This window comes from Ixodes scapularis, unplaced genomic scaffold, assembly GCF_016920785.2.
Source record: "Ixodes scapularis isolate PalLabHiFi unplaced genomic scaffold, ASM1692078v2 PGA_scaffold11__112_contigs__length_91849675, whole genome shotgun sequence".
NCBI lineage: Eukaryota > Metazoa > Arthropoda > Arachnida > Ixodida > Ixodidae > Ixodes > Ixodes scapularis.
This window is the reverse complement of record NW_024609837.1, coordinates 88,709,675-88,734,945: the sequence shown is the minus strand read 5'-3', so window position 1 is coordinate 88,734,945 and position 25,271 is coordinate 88,709,675. Positions and strand designations below refer to the sequence as shown.

The window sequence follows — 25,271 nt, the reverse complement described above, 5'->3', positions numbered from 1 at the left end:
CCGTGTTGTCCCCCCGGGGGGGAGGGCGGTAAACAGGGGGGGGGGGGGGGGTGAAGGAAGGAAAGGAGGGCAGGAGAGGAGGAAACGCAGGAAAAGTGGAAAGCGCGAACTGTACGGCGGCCTTTAACCGCTTTCTCGTACCTCGTTGTGTGTCATCCGTGGCAATACTTTCATTGTTTCCTTGCTGGTAGGCAACGACATCCGTGTTCGACTTGGATGAAACGTCGCGTATGCAATGTAGTGTACGTTTCAGCGCCGCTCCTCGGTTTCTTGAACTTGACTGCGAGTATTCCAAAAATATTATACTCGGATCAATTTCGCTAGTCTATTCACTACGACATGCTTGTTTGGTTTCCTACTGCGTCACGCAACTTTGCAGAACATGGTTATTTCGGAAAATGTGTGTCGGAAGCGATCTTGGGAGCGAAACAGGCTAGACTAATGTATGTAGTTCGTCTCTTATATTGCATCCACAGTTTTTTTTAAGATATGTGATTGTTCCTGCACGCCGATTTAAATACAGGCTAAAGTCCTCGTGTGGTTCGGCGAGGAAAGGTCAAGGGAATTTTACGAGTGAATGACCATCAAAGCTAAAGACGGCGCTTGTGTCACGCCTTCCCTGGCGTTAATTGACAAATAACTTATATGCATTAACCATTCTACATGACGTTTTTGGCTTCGGTGTTTTTTTTTTTCTTCCTGCCACTCTTATAAAGAAGTGAATGAACTTTTAATTGTATTTTCCTCAAATTTCTACGCTTACCGTTACATGCTTATACTTTTCTCGTCTCAGGCATTTCAAGTATAATTAGTTATTTCCTTTTTTTTTCTTTCTTATTTCAGCTCAAGCCATTGGCGCTGACCTCATGGATCTTACACAAGGAGCGCCTCAGGGCTGTGAGGCAACGACTTCCTTTCTCCACACAGAGAGCAAGGTAGAGCCCACGTGGCTGGAAGTGCCTATGCCCTGGTATGCGAAGGTCCTCAGCTGGCTGCTGAGTTTGGCACAACTGCCGCATAGTGTGGCACTTGTCCCCGACGGCAACAGGAGGTGGGCCAAGCAGCGAGCTGCACCCCTGTACGAAGGACACATCCGTGGCGTCTTCAACATTCAAAAGGCAGGGACCTGAAATCCTTCTTGGTTCGATAATCAAACCCATCGACAAGGGCAACCTAAATTTAAAATATGAGCGTGCCTCTACTTTCCTTCAACGTTTCTTGAGCGGAAAGTGAACACTGCAAGCTGCAGTGTCCACAAAAGGATGCAAGTTTTTTTTTTGTGTGTGTGTGTTTTTCCAGCAAAAATATAAAAGTATGTATTGTCGAATGCTTATTTCCCGCCCAAATGTAGTGCTAGCGGTTCGAACCAGATGCCGAAGTTTTAAAACAAACCGTTATCTTATTTAAAAAGTATTTTATTGTTATTTATTTATTTTTTTACTGTCAAAATGACAGCTAACGAAGCCCTCAATTCATAGAGCTCAATGGCCCAAGTTATGAAGAACGGAACCCATTTTTCCATTGAAATTTTAAGATCACACACAACTTTCTAATAACCGTTAGTTCTGAAATCTTGACATCTTATTGGGATCGCTAGCACTACATTTTGGTTGAGGCTAAGCGTTCGGCGATGCGTCGTTTATTTTTGTGGCAAAAACAAAAATCTATATTTTAACACATAGTACTGAGCCGTTTTTCGCCCTTTGCAGCGTGGTGAGAAGTGTGGTGAGCATTACAAAATTTGAGCAGCCTTTATCTTTAAAGTCTTATAATGAGTGGAATGCAGCATTTAAAAAAGCGATTGTTTAGATTTGTTTTGAAGATTTCAAACGGTCGTTTTGGGGGTGGGGAGAGGGAAAGAGGGAAGAACATATTGCTGACTAGTTGATATAAATTGGCCCGACGTTACACGACGTGGTTACCAAGAAAGGAACGAACCAATCTTACCAATTCACTCTAAAAGAAGAGTGTAGTTTTACACCTTTTCTCGTGTATAATACACCCCGAAACTTCAGTTCAACGCACAGCGCACTCACGTCGAACTTGAGGCCTTAACTCTTACGAGGTGCTTATAAAAAAACTTATTAAACGGCTAAAGTACGTATCTAAGACCTCAGAAAAAACAAATACTGAGATTATGCAGTAGGGCTAACGGAACCTCGATCATATTGTTTTAATCAGTAACACGCACATTATATATTTTAATAATCCCTCGGCTCTTAAGTCGCTCACAAAATTTGGTACCATCGGTTCTATGTCAGTGCGTTGTACATCGAAATGAAGTTTTGGGGTGTTTTATACGTGACAAGGGGTGTAGGACTACACCTTTTTTTTCTTTGAGCATATCTTGTACATTGATCTACACACCTTTCTGTCCACAATCCTTGAAACATTTCAAGGAGTCTTTATTTTAACGTCGATGAACACTTCGAAATAAATACGTCGTCAATAACTGTGTTTTTTTATTATGGCAAAACTATTTTGAGATACAACCTTGGATCTTTTATGCAGTAGTTTCGCCATCTTTTCATTACACATTCCCTTAACTGAAAAAAAATAACCTGTCCTTTTCTTAGGAACCTTAGGTTTCTTGAGGTTAGGAAGCGGTATAAATATTACTTTCAGTAGTTTTACTATGTTAGAGTTTAATATTTTTTGCATTGGTGTTTTCAATGAAAAATGTAATCACAGGTCAGAACATTTGTTCTTCCTTTGAATTTAAATCTTTTTAACAGCGGCTGTTAAAATTCACTACTAATTTTTCCGGATTGTCGTTCTGACTGAGCTATATTGCAAGAAAGAGACGAGGTCAATTTTAAAACGTACGTTTGACGTAAGTGCGTTGTCATTTATTTTGCGCGATTGCTAAATAAAGCCCTCATAATATAATTTACAGCAGCTTTCTTCATTTTTTGTTTCTAAGTTTGAACAAACTCTTTGCAGTTCCAGGCTGCAGCGATCGCATTAGGCATACTCCAGTCATCCGTCTACGCATTCAGCGTCAGAAACCTAATGAGGCCTGAAGACCAGAAACGCTACATTTTCAACATCATGGGTGTCATCGCTGGTAACATCATTAAGAACTGGTAAGTTGGCTTCAATTTACTGCTTAGGTCCGCTTACCCGACTCCCTTCGGCCTCGGGACTTATCGAGGCAATCGGATAAGAAGCTAGCGTGGATCGAGTTCGATCAGGTTCTACTGTTGCAAACTTCTAGCGCGACGTTCGATGAAACTTAAATGATCGATCGACTTTTTGTGCTGATGTGCGAAAATTGAAAACAAGACGATGTTGCTGGCAGCGAAAAAGAGCTATACGTATTGAGAATGTTCTTTTTTATTATTTCACTTTAACAAACTAACTAGAGCGTGACAAGTATGCATGCTTGCTTTTATATCGCATAAGGAGTGGTAATCAATTTTACAAGACGTAAAATAAATTCCTTTGTGCATTATTTGTTTTCCCCAGGTGCGAACTTATTGCGTAAAAATCAGGTAACACTGCAGTAAGTCGAACTTCGTCGTATTTTGGTCAGAGTTCGAAAGTTCGTCGAACCAGCAAACGTCGAGACTCGGCGTCAAATAACAGGTTCAACAAAAGTTCTCCACACCCTTATAACCAGCACCCTCATGGCAGCTACTTTTTGCAGTTGGTCGTAAAAGAGCACATCAAAAGGATGTCAAGAACTGATGAGACAAGATATAGGATTGAGGGGACGTGTGAAAATGTTAGCGTTGTACATTAAAGATACGAGCTTACACTAACAGTTTTCAAAAAAGAAGGATTTTGTGTAAAACCATTCTTTTATCACTCAGGGAACTCTACCAGAAGAAGAGATGGTCCGTGATGATTCCGGGCGACGTTGACCTTCTTTCAGATGATGTCCGCAAACGCATAGCCACGGCGGAGTTGTTGACTCATCAGACAAGGTCAGTTTCCCCATTATATATTACAGCGATAACTGTCATGGGTATCTAAATGTTCGTTTGTCGTCGATATTGTCACGTGACACCAAGGGTCACCAGACGTCTTGATCTCAAGTGATGTCACACCGTCACGTGAAGTCAGTGCGTCACCTGACGCCACACATCAATTGCAAGAGGCATAAGGATGCATTATTAGAGTGTCTGTTACAGCTGTCGCTGTGACGGTACTGTGACGGTACAGCAGTACTCACAGAGTACTGCTGTATTTTTAGTTTGGCAAGCTATCACCTGGCGAAATAAGCTAAATTTTAATGGAAGCGCCAGAGGAACCTTATCTGCGCTCTCAAATTATTTGATAACCAGGCTGACACTCAGTTGACATTGTCTGCTTAGGAGCAGAGTGTCGATCTGAAATTTCTATCAGTACGGTTCGGGTTTGGGTTCGGGTTCAAGGCTTTCGGTTAAGTTCCGGTGCAGTGCCAGGGAGCAAAAATAAGGGTTCAAGTCGGTTCCCGAAGGAAAAATCCATCAATGCAACGCTGTTTGGCAGTCAATGTTTTCTAGTGGACCGCTGACAGTGCCTGACTGTACGTCAAGCACGTCTGATTGGCCAACAAGTTACTCTGGCCGACAGTCAAACTCCAGTCAGACCCCGCTGGTCGGCTTTCTGATGGTTTCCTGGTGGCAGTAGGCCGCCGCGAAATGCCATCAGGATGTCCTGGTGGTGATTCTGACTGTACATCGATTGTCTCTGACTGTACGTCAGAAAGCTTTGACGTGCAGACAGAAGTACGGTCAAAGGACGTAAAGTTCGTTCGGATACCACTATTTCGTCAAATCTATGAATACGAAAAGTAATCTATGCACGAGAAAACGATTTCGGGACGTGAGCCCACAAAACCGCTGACGTTAGAGATGTGACACGCAACCGACCGACAACCTTGATCAGAAGACCGCCGAAGCGCCGAACACGACACTTCGCACTTTGCTTCGCCCATAGAGGCTTCGCCGAGCTTTCATGAACGATCGCTCTCGACTCGTTTTGTTTGCCCGCTTGCTCCAACCTGTCGATCCTGCCCGGGCTCTACAATGCCTTATGTTTTAGTGGAATTTCTACTCGACAAGACCCAGCCTGTTGTGAGTTCCGACTATGTAAGGGACTTTAGCGGTGTAGTTGAAGACGACAAGGTGTACCAGGTCTACTGGGCCGATGACGCGCGAACAAAAGGATCATTCTACGACGCGAAAGTACTCTACATGGCAGGTGAGTAGAACTGAAGTACGGCGAGTGATGTACGAGTGCTTTGCATAACATGCTGACGGCTTAACTGCATTTGCAGCCGAAGCATCTCGTATAAAACGAAAAGTCAAATCGAGTTTCTGTAACTGTGGCGTAGCATAGCGGTTAAGGTGTCCGATTTGTACGCAAGCGGTCGCGGGTTCGATCCGCGGTAATCCTGTTTTTTTGTTTTTTTTCTTTTTTTCGAACATTTTGTTTTATCGAGGCATTTGGCAATATTTATGAGTGCGTATAGCTTTACTCTTATATAAATGCTGCCCTTGATGATGAAATTCTCTTGGCAGTGGCAGTCAGACGTCATCTGATGGACCATCAGATGACGTCTGATGGTCCATCACGTTCCACCAAGGCTGCTGACTGGCAGTCAGTGTCCCAAATTACGTAGCTTGATGGAATTTTCAATAGGGTTTGAACCGGTTTAAACCACTTCATTTAGAATTCCTTTTTCTGCGTGGGTTCTGGCAATCTGCGCTGTTCCCGCCATGAAACAATGAACTACCTAGCTTTTTCTATCCTTCGTAGATCCTCCTTTATTTTCAGGCGCCAAAATATGAAATTTCGTCATTTAATTTCGACACAAGAGTAAAAGAAAGTCTAGATTAACATAACAAACAGCCTGTTTATACGACTCAACACCCCTGTTGAGAAACAAAGGATGAGAAAGAGCGCGCAGACGATTGGAAAGCACGCGGGGCTTGGGCACACGTAAGGTTAGTGTTCCATAAACGGCCACACAAGCAGGACACGTCTTGGGTCCCTTCCTCCACATAAAATTGTATTTCATTTCATTTCATTTCTTTAACCCTTAAATGCCCACGGGGGCTTTACATAAGGGGGGCAAATTTAAACACTCAAAATAACACACACACAAAAAAAAGACTAGGATGTTTATGAACACATGCAAACAGGACGCTAGGTGGTGACGAGTGGGGAAATGGCAGATCTGAAGTTATTACATTCTTTGATGCTCACAATAGGTTCCGGGAGGTTGATCCAGTGAGTAATAGCCAATTGTAAGGGAGAAAATTTGAATAGGTTTGTCCTAGGCGTAGTCAGTTGAATTTTGAGTGGGTGGTCAGTGCGGGGGGAGATGTGGATGGCCGGAGGGCATTATTCATCTTTTTAGAGCGCAGCTCTTAGGGGCCCGTTCCCGGCTTGAGCGGCGTCGGCGTCGCCGTCGGCGTAACCGAGGTCATCCCAATGTCACGCGGCCCCCTAAGGTCATCACAAGGTCACGTGACACCCAAGGTCACGTGACACCCAAGGTCACGTGACACCCAAAGTCACGTGACCCCCCGAGGTCACGTGACCTTGGGGGAGGGGTCACGTGACCTCTGGGGGTCACGTGACCTTGGGGCGACCTTGGGGGTCACGTGACCTTGGGGTGACCTTGGTGGTCCCAAGGTCACCCCCGAAGTCACGTGACCACACCCAGGGTCACGTGACCTCCCCGATGACGTCATCGTCAATGATGACGTCACCGGCATCCGCATCGTCATCGTCATCATCACTGATGACGTCATCAGTGACGTCACTGATGACATCACCGGCATCCGCATCGTCATCATCACTGATGACCTCACCGACATCCGCATCGTCATCGTCATCATCGCTGATGACGTCATCGGAGTCCGCATCGTCATCGTCACTAATGACGTCATCAGTGACGTCACTGATGACATCATCGGCATCGTCACGTGACGCCCCAAGGTCACGTGACCCCCCCCCCCGTACCCTTCCCTCCTCCTCCTCGAGAGCTGCGCTCTAATTCGGTGTTACAGGGAGTTGTAAACGGCTTTCATTTTTTAAGGGAAAGTTATAATATAGTTTGTGCAGGTGGCTAAGACGCGATACTTTTCTTCTGTGTTTTAAGAGCGGGAGGTTTAATTTTGCTTTCATTTCGGTAACACTTGTAGGCTGATAATTGTGGAGAATGAAACCTGTAGCCCGGTTCTGCACAGCTTCCAATTTTTCCTCCATATACAACTGATGGGGATTCCAGACAATGGATGCATACTAGAGTTGAGGACGGATGAGAGAATTGTATGCGATGAGCTTTGTTTCTTGCGTGGCCTTATAGAGATGGCGCTTTAAAAATCCCAAACTTCTGTTTGCTTTCGCAGATATGTAGTAAATTTATATGAGGCTCCCATGATAAGTTATGGTTAAAGTTGATGCCAAGATACTTGTAGGATGTTACGGCTTGAATTGGTATGGTAGAAAGTGAATAGTCAATCTGAGTAATGTTTTTTTTTAGTAAAGTTAAGACATTTTGTTTTGTCAACATTGATCTCCTTTTGCCACTCTCGACACCACGCTTGAATTTGTAACAAGTCATTTTGCAAGAGGGTACAGTCGGTTACACTCATTATTTTTCTATAAATCACGTAGTGGAATTCAGAAGCTTTGGCAGATCATTTATGTAAATTAGAAACAACAATGGACCCAGCACGGTTCCCTGCGGTACTCCCGATTTAACAAGTTTTCGTGACAAACAATTGTTGTCTATAACAACGTTATGAGTTCTGCTTGAAAGGAAATTTTCAATCCAGTTTATAACGGACGTTTCTACTTTAAGTGCTTTTAATTTTTGGATAAGACGGCAATGTGGAACTTTATCGAACGCCTTTTTAAAATCAATGAAGATAGCATGAGTTTCGTGTTTTATATGTAGGTTATGGTGGATGTCCGTTAAAGATTCAAAAAGCTGAGGTTCACTGGAGTGCGACCGCCGGAAACCGTGCTGGTTTGTAAAGAGTATATTGTTTACACATAAATAATTTATTACATTTGAATAAACGACATGTTCTATCAATTTACTTACAACAGAGGTTAGAGATATGGGTCTAAAATTGGTAGGGACATCTTTTGCGCCATCTTTAAAAATCGGGACAACCATTGCAGATTTCCAGCCAGCCGGAACAACACCAGAGTCAAGGGATTTTTGAAATATGCGGGATAAGAGTACACTAGATATGTCACTTGTAATCTTTAGCAACTTTGTGGTTATAAGTCAGGACCGGGAGCCGAGTTAGATGGTAGATTTGATATTAATTTTGAAATACCGTCATTTGTCACAATGATCCTATCCATTTGGGTGGTTATAAGATATTCTGGGCAGTAAGAGGGTAATGGAAAAATTTCATCTGTGAACACTTCACTAAAGAAGGTACAAAACAGCTCACAAGTCTCTGCGGTTGGTAAACTTTTTTCAGAGGCGTCAGTCAAGCTGACCGAGTCCTTTACCTGCTTTGGATTCACAGCGGACCAAAACTTTTTGGGGTTTGTTTTCAGTATATTACAAAGATCGTAATTAAAGAACTTATCTTTCGCATTTTTTATTTCATATTTGCAAGTTAAATAACACTCCTTGTATTTTAACCATAAAATAGCAGTCTGAGACGCCTTTGCGACACGAAAAAGCCTATTCTTTTTATTTAGCAACCTCTTCAAACGTGTTGAAAACTTGAAAACCACGGGTTCGAAAACGACGTGTGAATGGTTAAATTCTGAACAAATTTGTCACACAACTCAAGCAATTCATACTTAAACAAAAGCCAGTTTTCATTCAGAGACCTAGAGTCAAATTCATCTAAAAACCAAGCTGAAAATAGCGAAAAGTGTTGGTTAATAGCGTCGAGGTTTGCCCTAGCGTAACTCGAAATTGTTTGTGTCCGAAGAGGTTGCTTTCATGATGGAATGAAAAGTTCAACATTAATCGATATGTGATCACTTAACGGTTCCATATACACAAAATTTGACACTAGATCGGGTTTTGAAATAAAAAAAAAGGTCAAGCATGGCGTCACCACGACTGGGTTTTCTAACAATTTGAGAAAGTGCAAAAGAGTATATAACGTCAACAAAATCGCGAGACTGTTTTGAAAGGTTCTGCCACGATAAAAATGGTATTTTATCAGACAGAATGAACCACTTAATTTCAGGGTAATTGAAATCGCCAGAACTAACAAGCACATCATTTGGGCATAAAAGAATAAGAGACTCCAGAAAATCATGAAGTAGCGGAGCAAAATCTAGAACACTTGGGAGCTTATAACAAGCAACTACAATAATGAACATGGTAGGCATTTTTATTCTAACCCAAACGGTTTCAAAGGTCCGAACACTATCAGAACGATCAATGCGGTATGTCTTTTTGACTGCAAGGAGTACACCTCCTTCCTTTCGGCCTGCTCTGTCATTACGAAAAATAAAATGCGAGGGGTGTATGGTCAGTTCCGAGTATGAGATATCATCTGTGAGCCAAAACCCCTCGAGAGGACAGGGACTGCCTACGCAGGACCCGCGGCGTTGTCCGCTCCGCCGTCATTCCAGCTGAACCACCTTATCCAGGACCCGAACACAACAGAGCTTGACTGGCGGCTCCCGCTCAACTATCTAATCTAGAAGCAGACAAGCCTAGCCGACCTGGACCAGGATATCTAACATCGACAACTGATGACGACTTGAAGAACGAGATTGAGGGAGCAAAGGACTACCTTGCGAGGGTCAGCCACGACATCAGGCGCCTTCGTTACGCCCTGGACAAACTGAACCAACCCACGAACATCGCCACGCGTGTTGCAGACATCCCAACCGACACACTGCAGCCCAGCGGCCTCCCTCCCACAACGGAAACTCTGAGCAGCCTTTTTTCCACCGGAACTGTCCCTAGAGCACCACCACGTGGCAGTCATCAAACAGTTGCCCTTCCCAAACTCCAGGTACCTACCTTCGCCGGAAACATCAATGATTGGCAGGGATTTTGAGACCATTCTGATGGCACAATTCACAAAAAGGCCAATCCCCCTCTCATCAAGAAATTTAGGTACCTCATGACATACCTTACTCACAGCGCAAGGGGGGCAGTCGAAGGCATTCGTCTTTAAGAACAGAATTATGACCTGACAGTTCGCACACCTCATGACAGATTTGTAAACGCGATATTCTGATCGACGATCATATTAACCAGCTTCTGAATCTCCCGAAAACAAGAAACTTAAGAAACGTCATCCGAATTCGTCAGCTTTCCAAGGCCATTCGCTTCCGCACGACATCTCTAGAAGGCTTCGATGTTCCGCCCAACAACTACGCGGTGGTTCTTTATCGTGTACTGACGAAAGCTTTTCCCGAAAATCTACCGCTCATGCACCACAAAGAACTAAAGGAGAGCATAAAAACAGCCAGCCCCAACGCGCTCAAATGACGCCCAGACAATCATGTCAAACTTATCATGACATTTCTTCAAATCCAGTTAGAGATACGAGAGCAAGGATGCAGGAACAACTTGCTCGGGCGTTCGAAGAGACATCACATCCGCCGAACTTACAAACTCAGTTCATATCTAGCAATCCGTCGGCACTGGCACTGACCAACGGATCAGTTCAAGGTCGGGTCTTTTCGTGTTCCATCTGCGGCTCCGCCAAACACGACGTTCAGAGCTGCCAGGTTACACTATCGACCCAGGAAAAACTATTAAGGATCAAATGGGCACGCTGCTGCTTTAAATGTGCCGAACGAAAGCACATAGCCCATACCTGCCGCACAGCAAGGAGCCTAACGTGTACCATTCGCGGGGGGCCCCACCTGACCATTCTATGCGACGTTTCCCGATCAACTCAAACTCCGCAGGCCATCGGCCAATCTGAATAACACTCTATTCCAAACTCTGCGGCAGTCATCAGTGCCCCAACGAACGCGCCATTGCCAGGACCGTAAGAATTCTGCTTCAAACGGGCCAAGTGTGGGCTTCTTCCCTCTATCAAAAAGTCCTTGATCGAATATTGCTGAAGAGCGGCAGTCAAAAAACTTTCGTGCGTCGCGTCGTCTCAAAAAGTTTGAACTGCACAGCTCCTGGAAACGAAGAGCTCACCGTATTCATGTTTCGTAGCGCTCGACGACCTTCACGCCATCACTGTCGACGAGTTACCATGGAACTATGCGGTCGAACCAGCCGCCTCCGTGGCTCCGAGGCGAGAGAGTCGGCCTACGGATCGCCATGTGGCGGGTTCGAATCTCGGCCGAGGTACTCGCAATCTGACGGAGGCTTATTGCGGAGAAGACGCCGTGTAACCGAGCTTTCGCCTGCACGTCAAAAGATCCCCAGGTGGTCTAAATTAATCCTCAGTCCTCCGCTGGGGCGTGCCAGATGCCCGCCGTTGGTTTGGCAGGTAAAACCCCCAAATTTGACTATGTGATCGAACCACCGGCGCACGAATCCACTTGGAAGCATTACAGGTCCCAGAACTCTGCACTGTCATCAGTCATCCGGTCGACTAAAAGCTGCAAGCTCCACTCTACTCTGAAGACATGCTGAACGCCGATACAGCTCCAGCAGGCGTGCCATGCCCAAATGAAATAGGTGTCCTCATCCGATCTGACGCCTATTGGAAGATTGCCACAGGGAGAATTAACCATTTAAGTGAGACACTGACGGAAGTTGAAACGGTCTTCGGCTGGATGATACAAGGAACGTGTACCGGTCATTCTGGCAAACCGAAGAAGCATAGTTACCACCCTTTCTCTGTCATGTGAATTCTCCAACGACGGCAACGAGGACCTTGATCCTTCACAAATGTGGCGCCGAGGTGCCATTGGTATCACCTAGTGCCACTAGATAAGCTGCGCTTCAGAGTAACGACACTTGGCCATATTGTGTCTTAAAATCATGGTTGCCGGTTATCTGAAGCATTGTCTGAAATTACAGGAAACGTTTTTCCGCCCTCCACAAATATTTAAAGAGTTCGCAACAGAGCAAAGAAAAATTACATGACCTTCCTAGCACCGAACCTAATGCTGAGGAAGTCGCACTTTTGAATCATGACGACCGGCAGTTGCGTCTGCTCTGCATACGAGCCAAAATGTCAGCGCCCACAACAATCTTGGGCAACGGACTGCCGATGCTCTAAGCGCAGCTCATTTAGTGGTTCTAGTATCATTGATTTAGCCGACATTAAACAATTGATCACCCATGCGCTCCAACGATTTGAAAAAAAAGCATAAAAAATCGTTATCAGCGGTAAGAAGTGCCTCTTATCATGAATACCGCAGGCCTGGGACCGAATTGCAATAACCGCAACAAACACGAGAGAGAGATTAGGACGGCGCTATTTTCGGAACCAATGTCCCAGTGCAGTAGTGTCGGCCACGAAAAGACCTACGTGCGGGACTGCACACCCACGGAAATGTCGGCTGCCACAGAAGACAACGTTTTCGAAGAACCGGTAAACCAATTGAAAAGTCCCGTTGGTGCACACGAGAAAGGGAGAACTACAATGCTACCTTCGAAACCAATGTCTTTGTGCGATAGCATCGTCCTCGGAGAGAGCGGTACACATGGTTTTATATCCACGGAGGATGCCTGCGACAGACGGGTAGATCGTTCGACCTCAAAAAAACGGAAACCGCTTAACCGCAAGCTGTCGCTGCCCAGGAGGAGCTGGCTCTTGGAGTTGAAGGTTCCAACCGAAGATTTTATGCAAGCTAGGCTGAGCAGACGAAGAGGTGAAGGTTTGTCCGGTGCGGCAAGACTCCGCGGGGTGAAAAGCAGATTCTACAGGAACCACCGTAAAGATTCGGAAATGCCATGAACGGGATGGAAACCCAAAATAGGCGGATCCCGAAGACTCGCGCTGAGGAACAACCAGTGGGGCCGGAGAAGGACCGACACCTTTTAGGCACGGTTCAGCAGTCAATGTTTGTCCATAACAAGCTGAAAATGGGGCCATCTGCCGCGACGCGGTCGCACGGGTAACAAAAGATCTTCCTACCGAACGGAATGTCGGAGCTGGCGGATATTGTGCGCTCCACACGACCCGGAAAATTCGAGCACTGCAAAGTCGTGCAAGGGTGCGAGCCGTTTGAAACGGAGAATGCCGCGGATGCGGCGGCAAGCCGAGAACAACATGATATGTCAAGAGTTATGGGAGTACTATCAATCGCCATTCAGACCGTTCGACAAGGCGTTCAGAGCTCTAGAAAAACAGAAGGTTCAGAAATGACAGTAATACTGTCAGGTCTAAAGTGCAGAGGAGCGACTGAGGGACGGTCGGAGAAGCCGGACTGAGCGTGCGTCAAATAATTGTTAACGTCAAACTTTTGTCACGCCGAAGCAGAAGCGACGGAAGTTGTCGGTCAGAAAGAACTTCGAAACGCGCACAAGAGGATTTTTGGAAAGCTTCTAGAACTGGGGTAACGGACGGTCCTTCACTTCCAAAAGGCAGAGAGGGCGCAGCATCTCCGGAGTCCGCGCACAATCCGAAAACAAAGTCAATTTAAACATGGTTAAAAATCGCGCACAAAGGAACGAGGACCAACGAGGATGGAACACAGAACACAAACAGGCGCGCACTCACAACTCTCTTCTACAAAGTCTCTTCTACTACTCTTCTGCAAAGTAAATTGCCACGCCCCCCCCCCCCCCCCCCCCCCCCCCCAGAAAGAAAAAAACTGAGCAAAAAAAGATAAAAATGCAAAACAGAAAAGAGCTACCGTTCGAGGACTGCCAAGCAGATCGTCTTCCAAGCACCGAACAGACAACCCCTCCAAGGAGGTGGAAGATGAAATGAAACGCCACCACCAGGCAAAAAACAAAAATGCACCCGGAACTGGGGTTGCAGACGTCCACGACGACCGGGAAAGCTCGTGGGACGAATTTGGGCAGGAAGACAAACTCTTCCCTTTTGTAACCAAACGAAAGCGTAAGACAAACAAAAAAAAAACTAAAAAAGCAACAGACGAAGAGAGGAAGAGAGACGAGACAAAAAAAAAAACAAAAAAACAGACAAGTTGCGGAGCGACAAAAAAGATGTCGACGAAACTTGGTGCACCGAGAGGCGGACGACGGAAAAGAGCGAACGGATTTCCGCCAAACAGAGTCGGGCGGACAAGCACACAAAGAAGTACTAGAAGAAAGCTTCATCGATTCAAAGCGTTTTCGCTGGGAAAAATATTGTAGGTGAAACACCTGACGAAACAACGCGCGGCAAAAAGCAGCAAGACGAAGCAAGGTCAAACGACGAAGAGCCAGATAATGCGCAACAAGCAGGGAGGAAACAGCCCGGAGAAGCCCTATAGCAAATCAAATACTATCAAGAGAAAGACGGCAGAAAGAGACTGTTTCAAGCGGCACCTGAAAAAGTTCGACCCCCGAAGGGAGACACCCCGACAAGCACCAAGGTGATGAAAATTCTGACAGGATGCACAAAGAGAAGGTAGGTACCACTGGAAAAGGAAGCCAGTAAATCGTGCCAAGGCAATGACAACCGTAAACAGGTCGTCGCAGAAATCTCCAATGAAAATAACAAGACAAATGCAGGTCAGGCAAAGAGGGACATGACAAAAAGGAACGCAAGATAGCGAAACCAATCAAGAAGGCCAGTGATCAAAACCAAAAAGAAGCAGACTCATTTTTGCTTTCATTCGAGGAGGACCGAAATAGGCCTCGATTTATTTCGCCGACGAACTCGAGCTCGAACCACTGTCCAACGAAATCGACGACGACGACTTCTTGAGGGACGAGGGTCCAAACAAAACATCCTGGTCGACGAAAAGTGTACCTTCGGAGGAGGAGACTAAAAAACAACAACCGGCGGCGCCCCTTTCGTCCCGTTTTCTCTCGAATCCAACGAAGACGGCAACCGACCGAAAGCGGGTGTGGATGAGGCTTGGCAGTTCTTCAGCTGCAGTTGGCAAAAGAAGCAAACGGTGTCTCTCAGTTTCGGACAACAAATCTCTGACTCCAAAGACCTGTCATCGTGGCTAGTGAGAGGACAACGAAAGGCAAAGCTGAGAAGGTGGATGCAGTTCACAGATCCAGGGTTCCAAGTAGCGTGCCCGATGACGATGACACTCCTCGCCTAATGTGGAAACTCGGTCGCATCGCAGCGGTTTTTCGCGGGAGAGTTTCACGATTGCAGAGTTGTTCTTCCAGATGGGCGACAGATGAACAGAACTGTCCAGCGGTTCTTCCTTCTTGAGGCAGCAGCGACACCAGCGCCGGCCCGGCAGGATGTTAGAAATAAAAGACGAGGAAGAGCGCGCGGACGGTTGGGGAGTACGCGGGGCTTACGAACCCGCAAGGTCAACGTTCCATAAACGGCATCCGAACAGGACGTCTCGGGTCCCTTCCTCCACAATTCCTTGTTTACCAGAGTCGTATTTTTTACATGAATCGAAATGTTGTCACTATGTGTGGTATTATTTTGAAATAAAATGTGTGGTAGGTCGCATAAAATACCAGTGATTGGTACAACTTTGCGTCGCGGTATTTAACATTGAATCGTGGTTGTGCCCTTGCGCTATGGAGTTAACTATAGTGCATAAAATCATAAAAATGGGCACCTCGCAGCCATATCTTTCGTGAACTAGGGTTTATAAAATATGTTTCACAGTGTATATATATATATATGTGTGTGCTGGCGACACAAATGAGCTGAGAGCAGTGTTAGCGGTAACGAGTTACAACGGCGTTACCGGTAACGCGTTACTTTTTTCGGTAACGTAGTAACGTACTCGTTACGTTTTAAAAACTGCAACCGGTAAACTACTTACGTTACTTTTTTCAAGTAAAGGGTAACGTAGTTACGTTACTCGTTAATTTTTACTTCTTACCAAGACCTAAAAAAAGTACACTTCAGTATGTTTCGTGTTTCTATGACCTTCGTTTCACTTTAAATCCAGACCCTACCGACTCTAAAAGCTGATGGGACCAATGTCTACAAATGTTCAATTAAGCATCGTCAAAACGGAACCATGGTGGTGTTCTTTACGCTTCTGTACGTGTGCCATCATCACTGAACCAATCATAAACAAAAAATGTCCAGTGACTGGGACTTTTGATGCTCCGTGATCAGTCCCATTAGCTCTAATACCGTCGGCTGCGTGAGAAGCTCAAACGAAGTAAAGGCGCCAAGTCATTAATTATTGCAGTTGTCGGGGTTGAAATATTCAACGGGACGAATCCAAAGGACGACTGTCTTCGAAGCACCTCCTCGGTCTAGTTTTTCCTTTTCTTCTTTTGCCCTTTTGGGCAGGCGCGTGGCCTCTTGAGCAGGCCTGGCTTGCTGTTGGGCTTGCCTCAGCCTATGTCGCCACAGAGATCCCCCCGTAGTGTCCTGGTGGTAGAGGCTGAAGCAGGATACGAATTTGAGAGGGAGAGGAAGAGAAAAAAAAATTGCATAAATGTCTGTCGTGGCGGAGGCTCACGTATCTTCAGTAGCAGCGGTCTTGCAGTGAGGTGTAGGCAGAAATTGTCTTGGTCTTCGCAGATAATTGTTGTTCCGAATCATACATTGAATTTTGAGGGTGTGTCCCAAGATTCGTACTTGCGGGGAAACTCTGAGTGCTACGAAGCTGGGGCCCACGTTACCTTCTTAGGTTGGATGTGATATGTTTCAGGGGACTTAGTTCCCGAAAACCATGTGGTTGATGAAAGAGAGGGCGAAGGTGTGTCGGTATTAGCAGGTTTGATCCTATCGACTGTGACGACTTGCTGACGGCCATTGAGGTCCAATGTCATTGTTTTCATAGGGCGTTGGAGAATCTTGAAGGGTCCATCGTACGCCGGAGTAAGGCTCTTTTTTGATGAGTTCACTGCGTACGAAAACATGTGTGCACGACTCTAGATCTTGAGACCTGAAGAGTTTTCGGTGAGACGAGTGTCGAGGGGAAGTTGGCTGGATATGTCGAAAGAACTCGCGCAATCTATTCACGTAAGTTGACGGAGATAATACGTTCTCATCCTGTGGGGTGAAAAACTCCCCGGGGAGCCTAGGTGTGGCACCGTATACTAGCTCGGATGTTGTAAATCCGAGATCAGGCTTGAAGGCACATCTTATGCTCAGGAGAACCAGAGGGAGATTTTGAAGCCAATGAGTGCGGTCATCTTGAGCTACGAGCGCAGCCTTGAGTTGACGGTGTAGCCGCTCCACCATCCCGTTGGCGGAAGGGTGGTATGCTGTGGTCAGGATGTGGCGCGCACCAAGGAGTTGGGTCAGCGCTGTGAATAACGCACACTCGAATTGTCGTCCTCTGTCAGTTGTGATGGTGGAAGGGCACCCGTAACGAGAAATCCAGTGCATTACAAAGGCATCGGCAACAGTTTCGGCTGTAATGTCTGGGAGTGGTATCGCCTCCGGCCATCTGGTATACCTATCTACGCAGGTAAGCAGGTATCTGAAACTTTGGCATGGAGGCAAAGGTCCAACCAGGTCGAGATGTATGTGGTCAAACTCGTTTTAGGGAGCCGGAAATGAACTAGGGGTGTTACTGTATGTCTGGTAATCTTGACCCGCTGACACTGCAGACAATTCTTGGTCCACCGACGTACGTCAGCATTTATACTGGGCCATACATAGCGGGCAGTGACCAGCCGCTGTGTGGAGCGAATTCCCGGATGGCTAGCATTGTGTAGGGCCTCAAATACTGTTCTCCGGAATGGCAGAGGTACGTAAGGGCGTGGTGTGTTGGTTGATAGATCGCAAGTGATAGTTGATGAGGCAAGTGGTAATGGGATATCTCTAAGTTGCAGTGAGGATTCTTTTTGTCGCTCTGCAACTAGATCAGGATCGTTGTGTTGTGCTTGGGCCATCGCTTGAAAATCCACTGTGACAGGTTGGATGGAAAGGGTCTCCACTCTCGAAAGAGCGTCCGAAGCGGTATTTTCCGATCCTTGTACGTGTCGGATGTCAACAGTGAATTCGGAGATAAATCCTAGCTGTCTTATCTCACGAGCGGAGTAGTTTGTGTGATTTCCTGTGAATGCGAAGGTGAGAGGCTTATGGTCTGTTAGTATGTAAAACGTAGTGCCTTTCAGGTTGTGACGGAAATGTTTTACACTCAGGAAGATGGCCAGCAATTCGCGTCCAAAGGTGCTATACCTTGACTCAGCTGGTTTTAACTTCTGGGAGAAAAATCCGAGCGGGCGCCATTCTCCCTCGGTGTATTGTTGCAGGACAGAACCAATTGCAATATTTGAGGCATCTGTCATTAGTCGTATGGGAGCGTCAGTTTCCGGGTGGACGAGGAGAGTAGCGTCAACCAGGGCTTTCTTCGCGCTCGAGAAAGCAGACGCTGCTTCGGCTGACCACTCCACGGTTGTATTGGGACCTTTTCTTGTTCTGAGGAGGTCTGTGAGGTCTGGGACAACCGGCGTTTTTCTGAAGGTGATTCTGGCAGGACGCTGACTTCTGTGCCGGTGTCCACAAGAGAGCGTTGTCACGTGACGCGATCCAATACATAAAAAAGGCGGCTTTCGTGTAACCCGGAATCACCTGCCGCTGCCAGTGCCCGGTTTTCTAGTTTCCCTGCCATGAGCAAGGCTGAGAACACTTCCGTGCTTCTTGTCCGAACGTCTGATGATACCAGCAGAAACTGGCGTTCGAGGTAAGAGGGTCTGAAGAAGAGCGGCGGGATCTTGCCCGGGGACGGGAAATGCGCCTTGGTCGGCGAGACAGTTGTAGATCTTGAATGGCTTCTTCCAAACGGCTGAGTCGAGTCTCCAGATTATTTTCTGTAGATCGAGACGGAGGGCTTGCCACTCGGTTTGAGCGCCTGGACGTGGCGGAAATTGTGGGAGCGGAGTACTCTCTCACCCGATCTGCCAAGTTCGCCAATTGATCCAAGGGCATGTCCTCGGCCGCTGCCAGAGTGGGTACCATGCTGTGTGGCAAACGCTGCAAAAACAGCTCACGGAGAAGCGATGTATCGGCGTCGGTAGTCACGTCACCCATAAGTTGCCGCATCCGGCGCAGCAGCTGAGAGGGACGTTGATCGCCGAGCTCCTTCATGTTGAGCAGATGTTGAAGTCGGCTGCGCTCTGACGGGGTCTTCCGGGCTAGAATGGCGGCCTTAAGAAGGTCGTACTGGTTCGATGTGGCCGGAGCTGCGAGGATGTCTTCTAGCTCGTCGGCAAGCTCTGCTGGCAGCGACGAGACTACATGGAGGTACTTCGTTGTTTGTGAGGTGATGTGATGGAGTTGGAATTGCGCCTCAACCTGCGCTAACCAAACCGTAGCCTTTTTTTGTGCCCAAAATGCCGGCAGCTTGATTTGGAATGCCGCTAAAGATCCCGATGGAATTGCTTCCGCCGCAGGCGATTCACCGTTAGCCAAATCCATCATTGAAGAGGGTGAAGAATCGTGAAGGGGAGTCGTTCGTCCGGGTCACCAATTTGTCGGGGTTGAAATATTCAACGGGACGAATCCAAAGGACGACTGTCTTCGAAGCACCTCCTCGGTCTAGTTTTTCCTTTTCTTCTTTTGCCCTTTTGGGCAGGCGCGTGGCCTCTTGAGCAGGCCTGGCTTGCTGTTGGGCTTGCCTCAGCCTATGTCGCCACAGCAGTCATTCCACATACCTTCAAGATTGTTTCCGTCTTTTTCCCACGCAAAATGTACAAGATTAGACGAAAGAAAAACGCCCAGGTCTTTTTATTTGAGGTAACGTAGGTCGGTAATGCGTTCCTTTATTTCGCAAGTAGCGAGTTACACATTTCGTTACTTCTTTTTCGATAAGCTGGAAGAAATTCAATTTTCCAAATGTCGCGGAAGTTTTAGGACAAGCCTTTTCAGCTTACCTTTAACAGGAATACTGAGCGGCAATCACCACCCTTGTATTTAAAGCAACATTGTTTACTCTCACCATCGTGATGCTGGCGAAGAATCATGCACAAAGGAGTGTTTGAAATGGTTCATTTCAACTTATAAGAACATTCCTACTCAGATCTAGTCTGGCACTTACCCAAGTGAACATTTTCTTCTATAAAGAATACTAGCATAGCCTGACTGTTGATATTTATTCTTGACAAGATGCAGGTAAATTCAATTCGCAAATAGGCATGACACTTTCTAATTTATATTTTTGTTAAATAGAAAAGAGTAGTATTCCATGCTTTCCTCATCATAGGAGCTACCCAATTGGTCACTTTCTGGCGGTTTGCGTGCGCAATCATCATACTTCTGCCACGCGCCCTTGTGTACGTCGTGTTTGTCCAGCCCACAGACAAATAAAAATTTTCTTCATGACATAAAAGAGTCAATAGCAGCCTTCTGTATGTTTGAGAAGTTATAAGTCTGTCAGGGGCACAGGATTCCTTAAATTCGCTTCAAAATCAAAAATTTGTTAAGGGCTTTCTTAAATTATTTATACAATATCGAGGATAAAAACGCCGGGAAATATTTGCAGAGCATCATTAATATAATTTGGGGGTGCCTATACTCGATATGTTATCGTTAAGGTGATCGGAATTTTATTTGTGTTGTCAAATTTCCAGTCAGTAAGTAAATATATTTATTAGGTATTATCAATCATGCCCAAAAGGACTAGTGCCCATATGATAGTTCCGAACGAAAATACACGAAATTTGCAGAAAAAGAGAGATAATAAATGTTTTTTTCGATAATACCCTACACACCGATTTACTGCAAATAGAAATACATTGAGATGTATGGAAGGATATCCCTAATTGTACATAAATAGCGCGAACGACAGTCGCAGATTTTTAGTATCCTAATATAAATCAAATTTGGGTATTAGCTTGCATGAGCTCTAAACCTCGCGAAATGCTGCCTCGGAAGGCTAATGTTATATTCAGTTTTACGTGCATAGGTTTTAGGTCTCCACTTTACAACTCTGTGCTTTATCAGTGATGTGCTTTAGCATTTTATTAGGCTTCGTATATCATCGCGAGGCTGTTATACAATTTCACAATTTGGACATTTATTGCTAGTGCTGCCAACATCGTATTTCACCAGAAAGCTGAACTGTGTTACCCTTCGATGCCCAGTATTGCTGAGGAGAAACATCTCTGAAGAATGATTTAATTTCTCCCACGCCATGTCCGCCTCAATAAATTTAACACCCTCTGCGGCAAGGGTGAGGATACCTGCGCTTAGCAATGAAGAATCTAATTGCATCTTCAAAACAGATCAGTTTTCTCTAAAGCCAAAGTTGAGAGGGGATGTGAGGTGAGATCGTGTGCATCACTGACCACGAATCTCTGAGAAGAATAACAAGCGCAAATATTGCAAATCCGATCACAAGTGCCTCTACTGTGTGAAATGCGAAGTGCACCTGTGCCCTCTCCCAGGTTGCAACTGTTTTCGGCAATGGACGAGATATAACGCTGTAAATGCTCAATGTCGCTCACAATCAACATTTCGGAAATATACTTACGAAAAAAAGTTATTTGCAGACAAGATTTCTGTTATTCTTTGTTTTGTAAAACCACGTCAGGATTTATAGGTATTCCCTATTTGAAGTAAACTTTCTGGCATCAAAGGGTTACCTTGGTTTGCACGCGACGTCATCGCTCCATATGCTGGTGGTCATTGCGACTTGTTCTAGCCGAGAAAATCAAATCCAATAGTGCAAAATGCACACTGCACAAGGTTCGTACTTAGCGTAAGCCATGTATTTGATAGGCACAAATTATTGATGCGAAAGCAATAACAATCCCATAGAGCGGAGCCGACGGCATCTGTAACCGCAAAAAGAAAACGCGAAAGAAATTCCTCTTCTCCCATTGAGCGAGTAAGGCGGCTCCTAAGGACCGATTGGCGGCCGCTTCACGAGAGCGCGTGCTCGGCCGCCGCTCTCGTGACAGGCGTTTTCGAAAAAGGGAGGGTGGCTGCGGCCGCTTCTGCTCCTCTCGGCGCCGGGGAACATGGCGGCTCCTGAGGCATTTATATCGTCGGCGGCTGCAACCTCGGCAGTGGCCGACCACGCCAGTACACCACAGACGAACTAAGGGAGCGGAAAAACGATATTCATGCTTTCGCATTCACAAATCTGAAGGGCATAGGTGTTCTTGGAATCGGTTCTCTTAGCGTCGTGATGAACGGCGCGAGCGTCTGGCACCTCAAAAGCGCGCTGTCTGTCAAGATTGTTTTTGCACACAAAGTAGTCTGCGAGGTTACACTTTCTGGTTCGTGCCGAGCATGCGGAGGGCAGGGGAATCTTCACAATACAATGTGTTTTGAAAACTGTCCCCCCCCCCCCCCCACCTTTTTTATTTTACTTTTTTATTTTATTTTTTTATTTTACTTTCTATTCCTGAGGAACTGCCTCCTCCGTTCGGGTGTTAACACGGCGGACAATTATGTTTCTGTTCCTTGATAACAGAAGCCCTCCGTTGATTTTATTTTGCACCCAAAACTGTGAAGCTTAAATAAAATTCTCAGGGTAAGAAATATCAACGGCACTGTGCAACTTAGAGCGGCTGCCAACGTTGTGCAGTCCCTCCGGGGTCACCATGATATCTCTTCTAAGGTATCCCTTTCGTACAAGTGTGTAGTTATATGTAACGTCGGATTCATAAGTAATATATAGTCCTTCCACTTTTCTCGGTAATAAAAAATTTTGGAGCAGTTCAGCAAACAACAAAAACTTGTTTGGGTGCCTCAGTGTACATGTAAGATGGGTCGTGCGACAATTTTTATATTTTTAGTAAATACCACTACAAAATAATCCCGGACGTTGATACCTTGAAAAAAAGCACCTATTAGTTGTCCCCTCCGCGCAATGGCCGACGCAGAAAAAATACATGAAACAAACTGCTTTTTCCTCAAATCGCAGTTACAACAAACGGCCAGGTGATCTGACACTAGTTATATACGGTCAATGTACACCATAGTTATGGGGTTGTCAAAGCATAGATCATGGGCTGAACATTAGGCATTGTTAAAGCTCGGCTATTCTCATCTTTGATTGAACACAAGCCATTACCCGAATGTTTTGCGATGCTGGTTGTCATGAATCCGAGCATGTGATTCGGGGTTATTAAAATCTCGTACGTCACGGAATCCCGTGACTCTTTGTGCGAAATGATGATGTCGTGTTACGTCACGGTTTCCGAACTTTAATAAATATAGTGGCGTTCTCAATTTAAATCGAGCTAAAGCATGAGTCACATGACCTCACCGGGTCACATGACGTCAGATTATTTGACAGCAAGTTTTGACACTATGACGTCACGTGACCACGTGAAACATGATTAATCGTAGTGCCCATAAAAAGCGCCACTAAACCCACCATTTTTCATGCATTGCAATTCTGTATATGACGATTTGATCAGTACATAAAAATACAGCTGCCAATATTTTATTCCCAAATATTCATTGTGTGCAACTAACAAAAAATTATCGTGAACCCCTCTGAACGGGTTGACGTGATATTGATTTTTTTTAGTTTAGGTTCAGTTTTAAAATGGGGTAGAAGATATCGGTTCAGTTCCGGTTTGGTTAAAAATGACGGTTCGTTCCCGGTTTTCGGTTCGGTTCCGGTTCGACACCCTGCTGAGGAGGTCCTTCCTCTCTAACCAAGTCGTTTGACACATATAAGGAATACCAACACGGGGCTGTTGGACTCCCCAAATAAAGTCCGACTGATCCACTGTTTTTAATTGTAATTTAATTGTAATCACCACCTAAATCTAAATCGTCACAAGAACAATTCGACTCCTGGTGTAATTGTCGCCGTAAGAAAGGGATGGTTGGCTTCAGTCCTAGGCAGGCGCCGGTACCATGGCACCACCTGGCTCTCGAGCCTGCCTGCCATTGCTCGGCTGAGAAGGCAACCCCTTATGTTGAATGTGGTCACCTGATTTGATGACGTCCGATAGTTTTCTGATCAGCAAAACGCCCCCTCAAATGCAGCTCGGAAGTCCTTATAAAACGTATCGCTGTAATGGCTGCAGCATGTCCAGCAGATGCTTCACTCGGCGCAGGTCTACTCTGGTCCCGACGACTGTGACTTTGACTGACTTTCCCCTGAACAATCGCCGGTTTTTATTTCGAGGAAGTAAACGTTATTCGATGTCCTACCGGTGTACAGTGTATTCCTCTTTTTTCAGAGCCGAAGCGCAGATATTCTATGCCGCATCATACTCATCGCAACATCAGATGTCTAGAATGGCACTCACCCTCTGCCACGCTGTCAAAGAAGGCCTGTTGGAACCCCGGTAAGCCCCCTTGCTGTAATTGGGCAGTATTTACAGGTTCAACAAACAATTGTTGCTCGCAGGGGGCACCTGTGAAAGCAGGTGTTTGGAAAGTGGCGTCTCCACGGACCCCCAGCCATGCGGGTTCGCCCGCCCACGTCTGGCTGTACGTGGCCTTCCCGTGTCTGGGGGAAAGGGCATCCTGGTGGTTGAGCCGAGCCCGGGGTAGGTTCGGACCCTTCGGGGGCCCCCGGGTGAGGGAATACACCACTTCGGCCCTCGCTTCCCAATGACGGGAGTCCTGGTAAGGCCGGTCAGGATGATTCAGTCTAGTCGCCAGTTCTTCTGCTATCCCCTCCCTTCTTTCACCCTTGTCTTCTCCTTCTTTTCACTCTTCTCATTTCTCTTCTTTCCTTTTCAACTCCTTTGGCGGAAAGGGCTAACCTTGGGGGGTGACAGACACTCTCGTCCAGATCCACACTTGTTTATAGTTTCTGGGTAGCTCTAATAGAGTAATGCTTCCAGCAAAGGCATATTTGTTATGGAGTGTTACCTTTTCCCTTGTTGGGCTCCGTGGTGGGCGGCGCACCACAGATTCCGAACACCCTTTGCCTTTTTATGGCGTCCCTTTCTTCTAAACCTCGAGCAGCTCGACCCCCAAAAGGGTTCGCCCCACTCCCCCTACTTTTGCAAAAGCCCAAGAACCCGACACCTTTTCACGTTTTCTTGTAATTCATGCTGCAAACGACAGTCTACCGGTGTCAAAGATGTCACCTTTCCTTGTCTCTAAGGTCCTAGAGCAGACGATCGGAATTCACAAGGCAAAAAAAACTTGCTGGGGACCCCCTCGTTGAGGTAGAAAAAAGAACTCAAAGCACAGTATTACTCAAGTTGACAAGCTTAGGCGAACACCAAGTTTGTGTAACCCCGCACCGCACTTTGAATACTGTCCGCGGCGTCATCTCTGAGGATGACCTCCTTCAGTGTACTGAAGAGGAAATCCTTGAAGGGCTGCGTCGGAGTGCTGATGTAGCCGTGCGGCGAATCACCCTACGACGCGACGGACAGGAGATACCAACCCGACATCTAGTCCTGAGTTTCGAACTCCACT

General features: G+C 46.1%; 1 protein-coding gene across 1 annotated transcript in view; it reads left to right on the top strand.

The window, feature by feature from the left end:
* Nucleotides 1-866: 866 nt before the first annotated feature.
* Nucleotides 867-25,271, top strand: part of LOC8030876 (ditrans,polycis-undecaprenyl-diphosphate synthase ((2E,6E)-farnesyl-diphosphate specific)) — a 37,206-nt gene continuing 12,801 nt past the window's right edge. Inside the window, exons 1-4 of the mRNA XM_042289050.1 lie at nt 867-1,118; nt 2,944-3,086; nt 3,816-3,929; nt 24,074-24,181. Of these exons, the coding sequence (XP_042144984.1) occupies nt 867-1,118; nt 2,944-3,086; nt 3,816-3,929; nt 24,074-24,181 (617 nt within the window). The remainder of the gene's footprint in view (nt 1,119-2,943; nt 3,087-3,815; nt 3,930-24,073; nt 24,182-25,271) is intronic.